The sequence below is a fragment of the Malus domestica genome, chromosome 08, assembly GCF_042453785.1.
Source record: "Malus domestica chromosome 08, GDT2T_hap1".
In the NCBI taxonomy this organism is placed as follows: domain Eukaryota; kingdom Viridiplantae; phylum Streptophyta; class Magnoliopsida; order Rosales; family Rosaceae; genus Malus; species Malus domestica.
Window position 1 is genome coordinate 6,670,277 of NC_091668.1, and position 20,127 is coordinate 6,690,403.

The 20,127-nt window shown below is 42.4% G+C and overlaps 1 protein-coding gene across 2 annotated transcripts; it reads left to right on the top strand.

Moving 5' to 3' along the window:
* Nucleotides 1–14,037: 14,037 nt before the first annotated feature.
* Nucleotides 14,038–20,046, top strand: LOC103441042 (calcium-transporting ATPase 1). Of its 2 annotated transcripts, XM_029106839.2 has the most exons (8): nucleotides 14,070–14,371; nucleotides 14,470–14,682; nucleotides 15,618–15,672; nucleotides 15,792–17,743; nucleotides 18,146–18,304; nucleotides 18,807–18,978; nucleotides 19,087–19,385; nucleotides 19,534–20,046. In XM_029106839.2, exons 2-8 carry the CDS (start codon nucleotides 14,509–14,511, stop codon nucleotides 19,771–19,773), a joined length of 3,051 nt encoding a protein of 1,016 aa, XP_028962672.2. In that variant the 5' UTR covers nucleotides 14,070–14,371; nucleotides 14,470–14,508; the 3' UTR covers nucleotides 19,774–20,046. The 2 variants fall into 2 exon arrangements, with proteins under 2 accessions (XP_028962671.2, XP_028962672.2); XM_029106838.2 differs by having other exon boundaries at nucleotides 14,038–14,682.
* The last annotated feature ends 81 nt before the right edge of the window (nucleotides 20,047–20,127 follow it).

The following is a 20,127-nucleotide window of genomic DNA, read 5'->3' on the forward strand; positions in this document are numbered from 1 at the left end:
CTCCCCCAAGGTCCGAGATGGTGGTTCAAGCCGGCCCCTCCACGGTTGACCGTGGCAAGTGTCCGGTCGAGGAACCCACGGCAGTGGCCAAACCTCTCGCTCCCTCTCAGGACCAGGATGTCCCTGCCTCCTCCGAGACGGCTGTTCCGGTCGGCCCATCTGCAGCCGACCGTGGCAAACGCCCGCTTGAAGAACCCGAGGCAACGGCGGACTCGCCCGTTCATCCCCAAGACCAGGGCTTCCACATTCCTCCACAGGAGGTTACTTCGGCCTTCCTAAGTACCTTCGACCATCTTTCCTTGATTGCTTTTTTCTTTAGAATTCTAAACGAGGAAAATAATAAATGTCAGGTGCCTGTACATTCTTTTCACCGAGAATTCTATGCGCCGAAGGGCGTTATCTATATTTCGTGGCCGCCTCAGTGGCCATCAAACGTAGATAACCTCCATCGGCAGCGTGAACTGAGAAGCAACCTGAAACACTGGGCTCGGCCATTGAGTTCTTTAGGTTCGACCAACGATCCTGGAGACATGGCCGAGGTCTCCTCTCGGCAGGTTAAAAAACGAAACCTTCTTGCTACTCCTGTCATGACTTCTTTTAAACTTAACCTGATTTGTATGTGCAGGCTTCCTGGGAGGTCGAATTCAAAGCCCTCCTCTCCAGTACTATTGCAGAGTCTGGTCCTTCGGCCGCTACGACCGAAGCTGCCGATCCCAGCGCCCTAACCCAGCTGCGAGAAGTCCTGTCGCTCTCATCATCCCAAGTACTTGAGCGCAACGGTCTTGATCTGCTCGGCGTGTGTCTGAACAACCTTGGAGCCGACGGTCGCCTGAGCGGAGATGCCATTGTTCGGGCATCGTCTGCCTTGGAGCGCGTTCGGGAGACATTTAGTATCTTCCAAACCGCTCTAAAGGCCGAACAAGACCTGCAAGCCGCCACGGCCGTTCAAGACACCCTCCGTCCGAAGATTGACGATCTACGGGCAAAAGGAGACGCGTTAGCCGAGCTCGACCGTCAGATGGCCGAACTAGCAAAGCGTCGGTCGGCCATTGCTTCCGAGCTTGCTAGAGACTTCGAGTCAGGCGGGAAGGATCGCCTAACCGAGTATGCAGCAGCCAAAAAATGGGTCGAGCGGCTGAAGCTGGACAGAAACAATCGGCAAGCCGAAGTCCTCATGGCCGACGTGCGGTGGTTGGAGTTGAAGGCTCTGCTCAGCACTCTTCTTCCCTCTTCTCCTTAAATGTATCTGAATGTAAACCAACCGACCTACTCATTTTGTAAATACTTATCAATTTTAATGGACTGGTTTACTATTCCCGCATTTCCCATGTGACCGGATAATATTTCTTCAAAAACTTCCCATTAATCGGTAATCTGTGGACCGCACTGGTTCGGTCTTTAAGATGATACGCCCCTTTTCCGTATACTTTATGCACAATAAACGGCCCTTCCCAATTCGGAGACCACTTGTCGAACCTAGGATCTTTCATTCCTACGGGCAACACCGTTTGCCACACCAACTCACCCTCGCCGAATGTTTTCTGTCGCACCTTTTGATTATAGGCTCGCTCGGCAATCTGTTTTTTCGCCACTAGTAAGTTATAAGCGTCAAGTCGCGCTTCTTCCAAATCTTCTAATTCCTGTCTCATGGACTGACTATATTCGGCGCTAAACAAACTACTTTGTTCAATTAATCGCAACGAATTTATGCTCAACTCGACTGGTAGCATTGCATCGTGTCCGTAGGTTAATGCGTATGGGGTTGTCGCAGTCGCCGACCGGGGCGACGTTCGGTATGCCCATAATGCCTCGTTCAACTTCAAATGCCACATCTCAGGCCTTTCTTTTATTATTTTTTCGAGGATACCGATCAACACTTTATTACTTGCCTCGGCCTGCCCATTCGCCTGTGGATAATACGGTGTGGACTGCTCCAGCCAAATTTTCAAATTGGCCGTGTATTCCTTAAACCTTTCGGCTGTGAAGATTGTTCCATTGTCGGTTATGATCGTTTCTGGCACACCGAACCGGGTCACAATGTGTTCCTCCACGAAATCGCAAACTTCTTTAGATGTTAACTCGGCATATGATTTTGCTTCGACCCACTTAGTAAAGTAATCAGTTGCGACTATTATCCATGCATGCTTAGCAGCTCCAGAAGTCGGCGTGATTTTGCCGATTACGTCCATGGCCCATCCTCTAAACGGCACGGCTTAATGACCGAATGTAGTGATTCGGCCGGGGCCCTTTGTATAGGCCCATGAATTTGGCACTGCACGCATCCTCGTGCAAACTCGATACAATCTTTCAGTATTCTCGGCCAAAAATAGCCGTGTCGTCGGAGTAGCCATCGTATTTTCCGTCCAGACTGGTGAGCTCCGCATACCCCTTCATGGACCTCTTCGATCGCCCGAGCACTCTCTTGGGGGCCGAGGCATAGCAATAACAAACCATCTTCGCCCTTTCGGTACAACTCGTTTTGGTACGTGACATAGTTCGTGGCATGAACCCGTGTCCTGCGACTATGTTTTTCGTTAGGATTGTCAAGGTACTGCATAATGGGTTTTCTCCAATCATCTGGTACTGCCTCGACCGCGCAAATTTCTATAGAGTCCTGCCGATCTAACAACGAAGGCAGGGACATGACCCTGGTGCGTATCACGTTGTCTCGACGGAGGATTTGCTGATTAACCAAGGCCGGGTATAGTTGTCGTAATATTGGTATCTCCCGGCCTAGCTTGCCCCCCAGGAGTTGTGCACCGGAGGCGATTTGAGCCAACTCGTCTGCGTCGGTATTATGAACCCGAGAAACATGCTCGAATGTAATACCGTCAAATGACTCGGCCAAATAGCTGGCGACCATGTGGTAAGGCGCCAGAGTACAACTCATGCAACGAAAAGACCCATTAATTTGGTTAATCACCAGTTCAGAATCCCCGAGGACGAGGACACGAGTGGCGCGTAGGTCAAGAAGGAGGCCCAGACCAATGACCAGAGCCTCGTATTCGGCCTGGTTATTGGTGCAGTCGAAATCCAATTTGAGTGAAAAATACCAACGATCGTTGTGAGGAGATTGAATGACGATGCCTGCGCCGGCCGAGGACGAAGTACTGGAACCATCGAAATACATCGTCCAATAGTTGTCGCGGGTCAACACCATGCCGATTTCGACGTCAGCACCCCCGAAACCGTAAGGCGAAAGGTGCTGGGCAAGGAAATCGGCCAATGCATGTCCTTTCACAGCTTTTTACGGCACGTATTGCAAACTGAACTCGGACAACGCCATCGTCCATTTCCCAATTCGGCCCTTCACAATTGGCCGGGTAAGCATGTACCGGATAACGTCGGTCTGGGCAATGACTTGGGTGACCGACGGGAGCATGTAATGCCGAAGCTTGGATGCAGCGAAGAACACGGCGAGACAGAGCTTCTCAACGGCGGAATAATTGATCTCCGGGTGACTCAGATTACGGCTGAGGTAGAAGATAGCCTGTTCCCGTCCGGCATCGTTGTCTTGCGCGAGGAGGCAACCGATGGACTCTTCGGCCGCCGAAATGTATAGCTTGAGAGGCTTACCGCGCTGAGGAGGGACCAGGACAGGTGGGTTTGTAAGAGAGACCTTGATCTGCGTAAACGCCGCCTGATGCTCCTCATTCCACACGAACTTATCTGAGTCCTTGAGTTTCAAAAGTGTGGAAAATGCTTTCATTTTTCCTGCCGAATTAGCAATAAATCGGCGTAAAAAATTGATCTGGCCGAGTAAGGACTGTAATTGTTTCTTCGTTGTTGGGGGTGGGGCAATGATGATTGCGCGTGCCTTATTCTCATCGACTTCAATCCCACGATGATGTACGAGGAAACCAAGAAAATTCCCGGCCGATACACCGAATGCACACTTGGCAGGATTCATCTTGAGGTTGTGCTGACGCATGCGGAGGAAAGCCTGTCGGAGATCGTCCAGATGTGTCTGTCGGCGTTTAGATTTGACGACAACATCGTCGATATAAACTTCGACGATGGTGCCAATTAAGTCATGGAAGATGGTGTTCATCGCCCGTTGGTACGTGGCGCCGGCATTCTTGAGGCCGAATGGCATGACAACCCATTCGTAAGTGCCGAGTGCCCCCGGGCAACGGAAAGCAGTTTTGTGCACGTCGGCTTTGGCAATAAATATTTGGTTGTACCCGGCATGTCCATCCATAAAGGATAAGATCGCATGATTGGCCGCAGCATCGATTAACAAATCTGAAATCGGCATTGTATACTCATCTTTGGGAGTTGCCAGATTCAGATTTCGAAAATCGGTGCAGATGCGCAGTGCACCATTTTTCTTTAATACAGGAACAATATTCGCCAACCATTCGACATATCGAGCTATCCGAATGAATCCGGCTTTCAAAAGCCGAACTAGTTCGTCCTTGACACTGAGTTGTACTTCGGTCGAGAATCGGCGATGTGGCTGACGGAAAGGCTTAAATCCGGGCTTAATACGTAGTTCATGCTCGACCAGAGCACGATCTAAGCCGGGCATTTCATGATAACTCCAAGCAAAGCAATCTTTGAATTCCGTAAGCAAGGCACGCAACTCGTCCTTCATTTGTTGAGGAAGTAAAGCGCTAACAAACAAAGGTCGTGGGTCATCGGCCGTCCCAATATTAATTTCTTCTAGGGGGTCCTTAACTTGGGGCCGATGATCCTCGAGCTCAGCCGGGGCGGCTCGGACTTTATCAAAAGATAAGGCAGGACCATGATCCTCTTCGGCAAGGAACTCAACGAGGTTAACGCCGGAATTCGGTTGCCGAGATATAGCATACCAATGGGCCAGCAGTCGTTCCATCGTAGATGAAACCGCGGCCCTACGTTTGTCCTGATCTGTGTCAGACATCAGATTCAGGGAGAAAATTGGCCAATCCGAGTCTCGCCGAATCCTGGTGGACAGTCTCGGCGCCAACCTCGATAGCTTTCTGAACTGAAATCCAAGTCGACCGTCCGTCTTCATTGAAGCCTTGCAACGTAATATAGCTGACGTGGTCATCATAATACCGGGCTTGGATCATGTTCGCTTCGAAGGGCTGGCTATCGGCCGGGTGAACAGTGACCGATTTGCCATCCCAAAAGACAAGCACTTGATACAACGACGAAGGAATACAACTGGTTTGATGGATCCAATCTCGGCCAAGCAATGCATTATACTCGGTTTTGGAATCAACCACAAAAAAGGCGGTCATGTGGGTGCGACCAGCAATATTCACAGTTAACGGAAGTACACCTTTGGTTTGGGATTTGTCGCCGACGAAACTACTCATTGTGATTCCTGACGGAATAAGCTCGTCATTCGAACGGCGTAAGGCCTTCATGATGTTCAGAGGCATGCTATTGACGGTAGCCCCACAGTCGACAAAAACTTTAGAAACTGGATATCCCTCAATGTGGGCCGTCACATACAATGGCTTTAAATGGTGAAGCTTGGCCGACGATGAACGAGGGAACAATTCGGCCAAGGCAGCTTTTAAACCATCATCTTTCGTTGCTGACTCACCTTCAGCAATCGACACAAAATCAATATGGCCGGGTTCTTCGGCAACCACATCTCCATCGAGGAAATTTGGTTGAGCAGTGCTTGATTGAAAATCGGCAGGTAACACATGGACCATACTAATTTCCATATTATCCAGGACTGACGGGCCCATTTGGTCAAGACCCTCCTCATTTGGTTGGTCGGCGACTACGGATTCAGTTGTTGTCAAAGTCGGACAACGAGACTCTTCTGTCCCTTCTTCGACGACGTCAACCGGCGGAGCTGCTTCGGCGACAGGTTGGTTCTGCGTGACCGCTTCAGGTGAGATTGACAATGTACTTGGGATCAAGACCTGAACCTGATCCTGGTAGTGTAGCCGAGCATCCCTAGTGTTGAGATAAGCATCCAGACGGGCAATACGTGCGATTTCATCGGTCGTAAGGCCGAAGAGAGAAACTGCTGAAAATACTTCAAAGTGATATCGCAAATATTGAAGGTCCTCCAGCGAGAAAGGAAGGTCGGCTTCATTGATATCGGTGTATGGGTCGACTTCAAATCCAAGGACACGAGCTTCTCGGATGTGCTGGAACCTTGCTTTCAATCCTGGATCTGAGGTCTTCTGGATGATCCGCTCAGCATCCGGGCAAGTCAGGACCAGATCAATGGTGTCCTGGCATGCCTTCGGCAAACCATACAGATCGTTGGCCGAATGTTTATTATGAAATTCTCGCATATACTCCAAAGACTCCCCAAGGAATGGGGGATGCAAATTCCGTCGAATTTTAACCAAAGGTTCTGGTATAGCTGGTGGGTGTAATTTGCTTTCGGCCTCTTGCCTGAAATGTTCAAGGCGTGCCTTCATCTCCACTGGTCGAATGAGAAGTTTGATCCGTTTATCAGCGTCTTCAAACATGGTCTCGACATCTTGATCGACCAGCCGTTTCCCCTGAGCCAACTCTGTCATAATTGCTAGAGGTGGTCGCTCATCATCAGTGGCAGTTGTGTCCTTTGGCCGCCACTTAGGGGCCGAAGTTTCATGGGCTGCTCGTCAGCGAGCCATGCAATCTATCCGTTGATGCCGGCGTTTCTGAGATTTGGATAGCTCGGTGTAGACGCCCTTCGAAGAATGGTATGTATACCAACGTTGATCTCTAGGCTCGGGAGGCTTGAAGGTCTTTTGGCTCCGCGATGATTCTGAACTGCTAGAATTACGCTTATAGTAATCATCGTCATAGAATGAAGCATCAAAATCGAGGCGCCGCCTGACCGGGGGTGTCTTTTCCATCCGTACTTTAGGACCGAGCCTCTCAAAAACCCCATGATGTTGGCCTTCATTGGCTACCTTTGGCCGAGTTGTGGCCACAAGTTGCGAATAGGGCTTATCATCTGGTTCACTGTCGACCTTCGCTCTACATTTCCCGCACAAAACCGCCGCCCCACTATCTTCATCGGTGCTATAATCCTTCATAGGTTTGACAATAGCAGGCCCCGTTAAAACCGTAGGTGGCTTGTTTGAACGAAAATCGGCCATGAACCATGGCCGACAATTCTGACTCCGCGGGCGTTGCGTCTCAACCACTTCGGCCTTGCCTTTCCCTTTGTCCTTAGGTAGGCACGCGTCGACCATATTCACGGTTGTCGTGGGGAACGGATCAGCGTCAACACCCATCTTCTTCTCGGGAAATTTCAGTTTACCATTATCAATCCAGCTTTGGACGTTGTCGCGAAATACGACACAATTGTTTGTCGTATGTTTGCTTGAATTGTGATATTTGCAATACACATTTCCCTTAAGTTCTTCGGCCTTAGGAATGTTGTGACCAGGCCGAAGCTTGATGATTCTTGCGGACAACAGTTGGTCAAAAATTGCGTCAGCCTTGGTAATATCAAAAGTGTAAACCTTTGACGGTTTCAATGCTCCTTCGGTGGCCGAGCGACCTTTGACTTCTCTAGAATCAACCTGAGTCAACGCCTTGCAAACGTATGGCTTATCTATCATTATCTCGGCCGCATCCACACTAACGCATTCATCCTCGGTTGACGCATAGTTGACAGTAGGATTCTTGTAAAGCGTCCCCCGAGATAGCGTTTTTGAAATCTTTTCCTCACGGAGCAAATAATCGTACTGCTCGACATGTTGGGCTAATTCGTACATATCACGAAAATTTGCCCCCAGGAATTTCTTTTTGTATTCGACGTCGAGGCCGTTCAAAGCAAGCCTGACAAATTCGACTTCGGGTAAAGGCACTCGGCACCAATTCCTAGCTGATTTAAACCTAGTAAGATAATCCATTGGTGACTCATCAGATGCCTGAGCCATCCGTGCCAATGAAGAGACTGACATCTCCATCCCAGGCCGATAAAACTGCTCGTGGAACTTCTCGACCAACTCCTCCCAGTTTTGGACCGAATTAGGAGGGAGATTGATGTACCAGGCAAATGCCGAGCCGGTCAATGAAAAATTGAACAGCCGTAACTTGTGGAAATCACTATTAACATCTCCGCATTGCGCGGTGAAACGAGCCACGTGCTCCAACGAAGACAGGGACGATTCACCGACAAAAAGACTAAAATCTGGGATCTTGAAACCCTTTGGGTATCCAAACGTTTCCACGTAAGCTGGGTACGGATGAATAAACTTGGGAAACTTCGGCCATTTCTTCATGGCCGAGTCGATCATCCGCTGAACTTCGGTCATATCAACAGGTGTTGCTTCGATCCTCTGGTCGGTTCCGTCCGACCTACTATTCGACCCTCCTCCTTTTTCCAAGTTAATTGGTTTGAGCGGAACAGGAATAGGCTCGGCCGGTACAATCGGTACCGGGTTGTTTCCTGGTGGACAATGTTGGAGAAGCTCGAAAGGCATGCTGCCCCCAACTTTACTAACCAGCATCTCGAGCAACCTGGTTTGTCGGTCATTGGAACTGAGTATTGCATCATGCAGCTTGTCAATGCCTCGACTGAACGTCTGCTCGACTGACCGAGATTGCTTGTCTAGTCGCTTTCGGAGAAATGACCTCGTTGGTGGGTCAGATCCTTCACCACCATCCTCGTCACACTCATCTACTATCCCTTCATTGAGAACGCATGTGTTCCTGTTAGGGATCTCTGAACCACGGAGTTGACCGCCGAGATTAACTTCTCTCTCTCGGCGAGTCGCGCTCGTAGACTCAGGCGTACCAGCGCTAAGGGGATTCTGCGCTTGTGCCACACTCTGTCCTATGCTCTGACTTGGCAAATCGGCTGTCGACTTTCCCATAGCTGTTTTCTTTTTTACCGATCGTGTTTCAATTGGCATGAACTTCGTAGTTTAGCACTGGGTCCCACTGGGCGTGCCAAAATGTTGACCCTAGAAACTACAAAGTCTACGTGGCACGCAGGCCGAGTAATTAATGAGCTAACTACGCCATTCGGTGTATGCGGGGCGTGCCAACTCGTCGGCCGAGCTCGGCCGAGGAGTAAATTTGTTGATGTTGCGTTGGGTCGCGCTACTGACTTCTGCGTCTTGCGATTGCGGCCGAGAAAGGAACACGTCTCGGCCTCTTGGGCTCTCGAACCTGAAGACAAGGTTACTATTCTTACGAAGTTCAATACCAAATTCGGCTTTCAATGTGCCGAACGTAATAACTGTAACACCTCACTTCGCCGAGAAGGCTGATGAGATGACCTCGACCAATAAGGATTTAGAAACCCTTCTCGACCGAGACTTGGATAGGTAATCAATCGTTCTCGCCGCAGTGCTGTTGATGCCAACAGAAGATACTGCGAGACCGACTGACTCTACGGTGACAGAGCTATCTATGCCGACTTAAGATATCACCGGTTGCTTCCACAGTGCTGTTGATGCCAACGGAAGATGTGTCAGCGAAAAAGGAAAAAGAAAAATCACAAGTTGTGAGAATTTGCGCAGGGCAATTTTATGTGTTGAATTGAAGGGGCTCTTCCTGATGCACAGCGTCCCCTATTTATAGTACTGATCCTTGAGTCCGAGTTTAAATCCTACTCGGACTAGGTTTCCCTCTCTGGATCACCTCGACCAGTCCTATATTTACTAGGACTATGAATCTAGTCCTTAGCTAAGCTGGATTCGTTTTCTGGATATCTGATCCCGTCGAGACTCCTCATTGCACTAGGACTCGTCCTAACCGCTCTAGGTTTGGACTCCCACGGATCCATGGCCCTTTTGCCGCCCGGCCTCCTGGGCCGAGAGTGATCCTACCCTCGGCCCAAACTATTATTTTGGGCCCAAACACATTCATCGTATATTGTACGGTAAATTTTCGTTAGATACTATTTGTGTTTAATTTTAAATAAAAAAATTTAAATAATTTATGAACTCATGATATAAGATGAATAACTAGAATGTAAAAATCCTTAAGATATCACATTTTGAATCCGAATAGAATCTAAATTCCTTTTTTTTTTCTTTTTCTTTTCCATTAGTGTGACATTTACAGGGCACATGCTGCACGACAATAATTTGAAAAAACGTGAACGACCACTCAGTGAAAGGCATTTCCTCCACCCACTTTGGTTTTATCGACTTTATTCCCAATTTTTAAAGCCGGCTAGACAGGCATTCTGGAATCACTTTCGAGAAGGTGTTACTATAAAATGAAAAAAATGTTTATAACATTTCTTGTGTTATTCTTAACCCATGGACCCTCCATTTTAATTTTAACCATGGAGATGGTATATACGTTATATTGGTGTGTGGGTGTAAAGTTATTAATTACTATAGTTTAATAGTATTCGTTTCATTTGTGAACGAAATATTTTAAGATTCAATTTCAGCAATAATAAGTTTTATACCAAATTATTAAGACAAACATATTGTGTAGCTAAGTTCAAATCTCCATTCTTTTTCTTTTTAATATATCAATGAATGAAAAAAATTGATGGGAAGACCTGGAGTGATAATTCCATAAAGAAGAGTTGCAAACAATCGTTGATTGAAAAAAATATAGGTTTCAATTTCACATTGCACATTCTCCGACCATTTAATGTAGATAGTATATATTAAAAAAAAACTTTATGTTACAGGAATGATTTTAACCAAGTTAAGAGTAGTATGCTCACCCTTATATATATCCAAATTCGAATCATCTATAATTTAGACGAAAAGTATTGAAAACATTACGAAGAAAATGTTCCTTCCAAAATTTGAGTCACAGATTAAACCATATAAATGACTTCAAAAATTTCTACTTTACATTAAGGCATTTTAAATTATACTACATAAAGAAATAGATATAATAAAGTGACCAAACTTATATATGCAATTTTACCGAGAAATATCATAAGAATTAGAGTAATGTTAAGGAATTCACAGTTTGTAAAGAGTAAATTGTAACAAAGGTCATTTAGCTTTAACTCAATTGAAAATTCATTACCATTGATCCCTCAATTCATCAAAACGTGCAGTTAAGATCCCTCAACTAAAATTCAATTACCATTTGTCCCTCAACTTTAATCAAACTGGAGAAATGATTCCTCAACTTTAACCCAATTGGAGCAATGGTCTCTTAACTTTAATTCAATTGTAGCAATGGTCATTCCAACATAACTTATTTTGATAAAATTCTGACGAAGTTGAGGAAAATGATTTTAGCTACATATTTTGATGAGTTGAGGGACCCAAATTGTAGCAATGGTCATTCCAACATAATTTATTTTGACAAAATTCTAACAGAGTTTACGAAAATGACTATAACTACTTGTTTTGATGAGGTACATGACCAATGATAATGAAATTTTAATTGAAGAATCATTGTTCTAATTTAATTAAAAATGAAGAACTATTACTATAATTTACCATTTTGTAAACGACGCATAAACTGTATTCTAATAGAAATAAGATCCACAATAATTTCCACCTACGATGATCTATAGGGGTGGATTTTTTTGCCAAATTGCCATACCAACCGAATTGCCAACCGTGCCATACCAATTTTGTGCCAAATTTTTTGTGCCAACGGTAATGGTACGGTATTGTACCGTACCGAAAGTTCGTGGTACGGTATTGGTAATGGATACCATTACCACGGTATTACCATACCGTACCGAAAATATAATATAATATATAATTTATATAAATTATATAATATATAATTATAATATAACACATATTTATAAATTATAATATATTTTCTTTGTTTGTTAAATGGTTTTCAACTTTAATTCTTCTTGATACTAATATGTTTTATTCGTTTGTAATATAGGCTTGACACAAACTCAATCTTCTACAACTTCAATGCCTCCTCCAAAAGCTTCGACATCTTAAACTTGAAGAATTGATCAATGAATTTTACCTTTTGAAGTTTAGTTTCAATTTTCCTTTGGTTTGAAACTTTAACTTCTATTTGGATTGTTAACTTCTATTTGTTTTGGTTTGTAACTTCTATTTGGATTGTAAGCTTAATTTTCATTTTGATGCATAATTTGAATTATTGTGTGTGTGAATTATGAATGATGAATAATAGATGAATTTAGGCTACAATTTAAATTACTGCTTTATGTTTCCATTCTTCGTTTTAGGCTTATAATTTTCAAGTAATTCATCAACATTTCATGCGGCTGTAAATCCATTTGAAGGTGGAAATCCAAAATCCATTTGGACACTTGTTATGAGAATCTTCTTCCGTCTATGCATTTGGTTTATATATCTTTGTCTTATTATAGAGGCAAAAAATATGAAATGTTGAACAAAGCAAAAACAGATTTTGTCTCAAAATAAAGTGACAATTACCATTGTCATACCATGCCAACCGAATATTTGGCAATACCAAACTTCGGTATACCGAAAGTTTGGTATGATAATGGTAATAGATTTTACCAAACCGAAAATTTGATACGGAAATTGGTACGAGAATTTTGGTACGATAACCATACCGAACCCAGCCCTAATGATCTAAGTGCGATTTACAAAAATGTAATACCATACCACTAACATTTTCGAGCTCGATTTCGAGGAAGTTATGATTGTTTGTCCCATCCTTCACCCATGTGCGTGTGATCTCCATCTTGGCCCGTACAGTCAGATGATCTGACTCAGAGCTCACATGTGCTGCGTTCCGATTACAAAATGGGACATGAACAAGAAAAGCATAAATAATAATTCTTCCCCGAAAACACAAAAAAACAGAAGAGAAAAGTAACAAACAAAAATACTAATGGGCCCCGGCTTTAATTACATGCTGAGCTGTCATCACCTCATTGGCTCCCAATTCCCCATCAAAGCCACCACATGAAGAGATTTTTTCAATGTGATCGGTACACAAGGTAGTATATCACGTGTCATTAAATAAATGGTGAGATATATGTGCTAAAAAATTAATAACTTAAAAAATAAAAATTCTTACCATTCCTATTAAAACACGTAGTGTACCACTTATATTCTCGTTACAACTAAAAATTTCTCTCCCACATGGCCGAAACCCACTAATCAAGTTTCACCGACCAAACACACGGCTTTAGAAAGAAAATATTTACATTTTATTAAAATAATAATTTTAAATTGTTTTTATAAATCATTTAATCATACATATGTGTCTAACACACACAAAATCCTGCTTATATATGTAATTCAACTCTCATTAATTTATCTCAGGTAAACTATATTCTATTAAAAATAATTAGATAACTTACTAAGAGCATCTCTAAGACCATCTCCAACCCTTGGGCTAAAAGCCAAATTTTTTAGCCCGGAAAATTTAGTTTTTAGCCCAGAAATATCTTTTCTGCTCCAACCCTTCTACCCTAAAATTTTAGCCTGGAATTATTAAAGAATGAAATTAGCCTAAATTTGTTTCTTAAATCAATTTTTTAAAAAAATAAATATGTAGATTATTGTAAATTAATTTTATGAACATTTTAATCTAAAAAAATTTAAATTCCGATAAACATTTCGCATTTAGCCAGGGGGAAAAGCTGGGGGTATTTGGCCCATAAATAGCATTTGGCATTTAGCCTAAAATTTTAGCATGGGTTGGAGAGTGTTTGGGGGGGGGTAATTTGGCTTTTAGCCAGGGTTGGAGATGGTCTAAAGGAGGTCAAATTCAAAACATCAAGTTTCAATTTAATGAATGACTTGATAATTTGACATATTATCAATATTTTTCTTCCACGTAATGTGCCAAAATTTATTGCTTCATTTATGGTTTTAAATAAAAATAATAAAAATTGGGCTACTGTTTGTTTAAAATAATAAAATAATATTTAAATATGCTAGCATTTAAGATAAAGCAAGTATAATGCCTTTGGAAATAGCAAAAACCTCATTTGATGCTAGTGTCAATTTTGATATCTTCTCATGTTAGTTTAGTATTCTTTTCCATATCAACTTTGACATCTCGATTTTAAAGATGGTTTAACGATATAAAAATTAAATAATCTACTAACTGTATCAATTTGACGATTATTTAATTTACACAAAAAAAAAACGTTATAATTAAATTTTTGGAATTTCCCAAATTGACCGCACGCGGTAACTCTGACACACCACGCGGCAAAGAGATTTTAATTTAATATTTATACCCACTCTGTCACGCTCATCCCTCAACTACTACTCCATACTGTAATGGACCACAACCAGATCGTGGTCGTTGAAATGTTGAAACGTTTCGTCCGAAAAATTGATCGGAGATATTGAAACGTTTGAGGCCAGAGAGCTGCACAGTTTCTACAGCTCAGTCAACGCTCAGTCTCTCTCCGTCTTCAGCTTTCCGCCATAGCCAAAAGCTGCAAGAAAGAGAGGGATTTGGAGGAGAAGACCAAGTCAGATTCTGTGGCGGTCTACGGCTGAATGTTATAGCACATCAGAGAGGAAAAGCCGAAAAGAAAAAGCGATTCCAGGTACTTTTGGTAAAAGCGCTTTTGGTTCGGCTTGCGTTTGAATCTTTGGTGGTGTGCTTGAATGAGTAAAGGTTAGGGCGGTTACTGTGTGTATAAAGGCTAGGGTTTCTGGTTTGCGGTGAAGCTGAGAAGTTGAGATGGAGAGCTATTTGAACGAGAACTTTGATGTGAAGGCGAAGAACTCGTCGGAGGAGGCGCTTCAGAGATGGAGGAAGCTCTGTGGATTTGTCAAGAATCGGAAACGGAGGTTCAGATTCACTGCTAATCTCCCCAAGCGTTTTGAAGCTGAGGCCATTCGACGATCCAATCAGGTATAAATCGGTTACTCTTTTGGTTTCTCTCTCTTTTTTTGTTCTGTTTGGCTCCTGAGAAAATTTCATTTTTGGAATTATTTAGTTCTTTTTGTTGATTAATTGAGTGTGATCCCAATGCTAATCTGGATTTCTATAACTGATTAATGTTCGTTTTCTGCGTGCTTATAGATTTACATTTCAGCTGGATCTCTAATTGATTAGTGTTCGTTAATCTGGATTTTTAATTTATTAGTGTTCGATTTCTAACAAAATCAAAGTGTTGTAAATAGAAAGTTGGGAAGATCATCTCTCAATCGATATTCGATGATAGGCTAGCTAAGAAGGGAAAAAGTAGACTCGCTGTTCGTAATTTGGGATTATGTGTTTCTGGTGCATGCTGAATTATCAATGCTGTTCCCAGATCCATTTCAGCTTGGAATAGCCATTTTGTTCCGTCTCATCATGCTGAATGTCAAAACGAAAACCTTGACCAAGTACATATTGTACTAGATTTGGTTGATGGTATATCAACTGTTCTATTCTGATAATCTGTAAAAAAACTTAAAAATTGATGCATTGCGTGGTATGGGAGTTTGTTCAAGGGGGATGCGCGTGAACGTTGGGACTCGTGAATGATTATCATTTCAGAACCATGCACTGTAAAATTTTTAAGCAAACTCAACAGCTTTAAATGACCTTATGCTACATAAATGAGGATAAGTTCAATTCTTCGGTGAACCATAGTTGCTGGTTGATAGGCTATGAAATTAAGGTATACCGTCTACCATAAAAAGAAATTGAGCAGATATATTTATACTTAATGGGGGTAGTAACTCCTAAAAAATATATTCATGAGCATACTTAATGTAGAAAATATATCTTTTGCCGTCTTATAAAAGAAAACTTTATTTCTTAGCGTGTTGTCCTTTGTTCTTCTTCGGTTGAAATAACAGGAGAAGTTTAGAGTTGCAGTTTTGGTTTCACAAGCTGCGCTTCAGTTTATCCAAGGTTAGAATCTTAACCTACTCAGTTTTAAAGTTGTTTATACAAGACGATATTTTTTATATTTTACAATGGTTCTATTTGTTTTATATGTTTAATTGGTTTTCAATCTTCAATGTGTGCAGGTTTAAGTTTGCCCAGTGATTATACCGTGCCTGAGGAAGTCAAAGCTGCGGGTTTTCAAATTTGTGCTGATGAGGTGGGATCAATTGTTGATGGCCGTGATTTGAAAAAGCTGAAAAGTCATGGTGGTGTGGAGACTATCACAGACAAGCTTGGAACATCCAGTATCAATGGAATTTTTACTTCTGAGAAATTGCTTAATAAGAGAAAAGAAATATATGGGGTTAATAAATTCATTGAAAAACCGCCCCGTGGATTTCTTGTTTATGTGTGGGAAGCCCTTCAGGACACTACCCTCATGATACTTGCATTTTGTGCCTTTGTATCTCTGCTGGTTGGGATAATGACAGAAGGTTGGCCAAAGGGTGCCCACGATGGACTTGGAATTGTTGCTAGCATTTTGCTTGTTGTATTTGTCACTGCAACTAGTGATTATAAACAATCCCTGCAGTTCAAGGATTTGGAGAAGGAGAAGAAAAAAATTACAGTTCAGGTTACTAGAGATGGATTCAGACAGAAGTTGTCCATTTACGATCTACTTCCTGGCGACATTGTTCATCTTTCTATTGGAGATCTGGTCCCAGCTGATGGACTTTTTGTTTCGGGGTTTTCTGTGCTGATAAATGAATCCAGTTTAACAGGAGAAAGTGAACCAGTTAATGTCAACTCTACGAATCCTTTTCTCCTCTCTGGAACTAAAGTTCAGGATGGATCATGCAAGATGCTTGTAACTACCGTTGGAATGAGAACCCAGTGGGGTAAACTGATGGCTACTCTTAGTGAAGGAGGAGATGATGAAACCCCCTTGCAGGTCAAACTAAATGGTGTGGCAACCATCATTGGGAAAATAGGCCTGTTTTTTGCTGTTGTTACATTTTCTGTATTGGTTCAAGGATTGTTCAGCCGCAAGCTTCAACAAGGATCACACTTGATCTGGTCTGGAGATGAAGCATTGGAAATCTTGGAATATTTTGCTATAGCTGTTACAATTGTTGTTGTTGCTGTTCCAGAGGGTTTGCCTTTGGCTGTGACATTGAGTCTTGCTTTTGCCATGAAGAAGATGATGAATGATAAGGCACTAGTCAGGCATCTGGCTGCTTGTGAGACAATGGGATCAGCCACAACTATCTGCAGTGACAAGACTGGGACACTAACGACGAACCACATGACTGTTGTGAAAGCTTGCATTTGTGGTAAAATCAGAGATGTGGGAACCTCCGAGGAAGCTACTAACTTGGCTTCTATAGTTCCTGAATCTGGTTTGAGGCTTATACTGCAATCTATTTTTAACAACACTGGAGGAGAAGTTGTTAAAAACAAAGATGGCAAGACTGAGTTACTTGGAACACCCACTGAGACTGCTATTTTGGAATTTGGGATGTTGCTAGGCGGTGATTGCAAGGCAGAACGGGAAGCAACAAAAGTTGTTAAAGTTGAGCCCTTCAATTCTCATAAAAAGCGAATGGGTGTTGTTCTAGAGCTTCCTGAAGGTGGCTTCCGGGTGCACACTAAAGGTGCTTCTGAGATAATATTAGCTGCATGCGACAAATTCATGGGTCCAGATGGCGAGGTTGTTCCCCTTGATAAAGCATCCATTGATCTTTTGAATGGCATCATTGAACGTTTTGCTAGTGAAGCCCTTAGAACTCTCTGCCTTGCATACATGGAGGTCGGCAATGAGTTCTCAGCTGAAAGTCCTATTCCCACCTCAGGGTACACATGTATAGGCATTGTGGGTATCAAAGATCCAGTTCGTCCTGGTGTCAAGGAGTCTGTAGCAATTTGTAGGTCTGCTGGTATTACAGTCAGAATGGTTACTGGAGACAACATAAACACTGCAAAAGCAATTGCAAGAGAATGTGAAATTTTGACCGATGGAGGTTTGGCAATTGAAGGCCCAGTGTTTCGTGAGAAGAGTGAGGAGGACTTACAAAAAATTATTCCAAACCTTCAGGTACAGTTTCTTATTTTTCTGAAAAGACACTTGTACAGAAACATGTGATCAAAATTTCACAATCCCGCCAGTGAGCTGTCTCAGAAACATTTAATTAAATGAATTTTACTTAACAAATTCCCTAGACTGTAGTCTGTTAAACCTATTGAAATTCCTTATTCCCCCGTTACCATTATTGCACAGCTAATTATGGTAGATGTACAACTTCATGTCTTTAGTGGGAAGTAGAAATACAAACAGTGACATAGCACTAACCATATGAACGATAAATACATTATTTCTTGACTTATGGGTGACTTGCACCTTTAGCCATAAATAATAGAACAGTTTTTTTGTTTAATTTTGCTGTTCCCTTCCACTTCAAGTGACTTTTCTAATGATGCAATTTGATGTTATGATCAGGTTATGGCTCGTTCTTCACCAATGGATAAGCATACCCTTGTAAGACACTTACGGACCACTTTTCAAGAAGTTGTTGCTGTGACTGGTGATGGTACAAACGATGCTCCTGCACTTCATGAAGCTGATATAGGACTTGCAATGGGCATTGCTGGTACTGAGGTATTTACGAAGATGTTGCTTCTTTTTGTGTCCTAATAAAAGCCTCCTCTCACTCTCTCAAATTGTAAAGTCGCACATTTCCACAGTTGATTTTCCTGTTTTATAAATATAATATGCTAAAAGATGCAACTTTTTTACTTCTCAGGTAGTTGTTTCTAGAGAAAAGTTCATTCACTATTTTCTCTCTCATGTCATGCCTGTAAACCTATTTTGTTGCATTACAAACATTCAATTCCAGTAGAATTTGATTGGAAACTATAGTTGTACAATCAGAGTTGCATGATCTTATTACTAAATTGAGATATCAGAAGAATGCACAAGGGTTGCAAAGTGGTGGTGGTGGTGGTGATAAGACTAAATTTTATGAGGTTTACATTTGGATAATACAAGAAATAAGTGAATACCTTGCCCAAGGATGTCTTATTTACTCTCTTCTTCTTGTGCATGGATCCCCTGATCCTTTTTTATATTAAGGTAATTAAGAATGTGCTAATTATATCAGGTGGCAAAAGAAAGTGCTGACGTGATAATTCTGGATGATAACTTTTCTACAATTGTGACTGTGGCCAAATGGGGACGTTCAGTGTACTTGAACATCCAGAAATTTGTTCAGTTCCAGTTAACGGTTAATGTAGTTGCACTTATTGTCAACTTCTCTTCTGCCTGTTTAACTGGTAAGCAGACTGCGATGCATTCTCTCTCTTGTTTAAGTTTCTTATTCTTTTTCTCATGAAAATATTTTATTGGCTAACCTTTTGTTTTGGGGTTGATAACGCTCATAGGAAATACTCCCCTTACTGCTGTTCAGCTTCTCTGGGTCAACATGATCATGGACACTCTAGGAGCCCTTGCATTAGCCACAGAGCCACCTACTGACGATTTAATGAAGAGAGCACCGGTTGGCAGGAAAGGAAACTTCATCACTAATGTGATGTGGAGAAATATCCTAGGGCAGTCTCTGTATCAGTTTGTGATAATATGGTTTCTACAGACCAGAGGAAAAGAAGCTTTTCAGCTTGTTGGCCCAGACTCGGATTTGATCTTGAACACCCTTATCTTCAACTCATTTGTGTTTTGTCAGGTAATTATGAATCATCGAGGGATGTGTGATGTGATTTTAATCGTATTGCGTTTGTTAATGAATGGAGTATTGGAAAAAGTAAAATTCAAATTCAGGAAATGACTACTCATCCAGATACATTCATTTGAATGCTACCGTCTTCTTTCAGGTTTTCAATGAGATCAGCTCGAGGGAAATGGAGAAGGTTAACGTCTTCAAGGGCATAATGCAGAACTATGTTTTCGTGACTGTCCTCTCTGCCACTGTTATCTTTCAGATCATAATCATCGAGTTCTTGGGTACATTTGCGAACACACATCCTCTAAGTTGGAAACAATGGTTTGCCAGCGTTGCACTTGGGTTCCTTGGCATGCCGGTTTCAGCAGTTCTGAAATTCATCCCTGTGTAACAAGACTGAAATCAACCGGAACTTGAACAGGTACTTCTCCACTTGCCTACCGATGGATGTTTTGTTATGGCATCATTTCAAAGATCATTCTTTTGACTCCGTAAACTCTGAAAAGCTCACAAATTCAAGGCTAAATGATAAACTCTCCCGCTTACAAAATGATAGTTTTTGTAAACATGAATGCGTAGGACGTATTCTACCTGTTCGAACGTCTAACCAGTTGTACTTTTACAAGGATTTAGTTTATGCTAACAGGTTGAATGTTTTTCTTAATCGTGCTGTTCATTCCTTAATGCTCATCCTTCTCTTGTAATTGCTCGTGTTATTGTCGATAATTAAACCACCGATTGATGC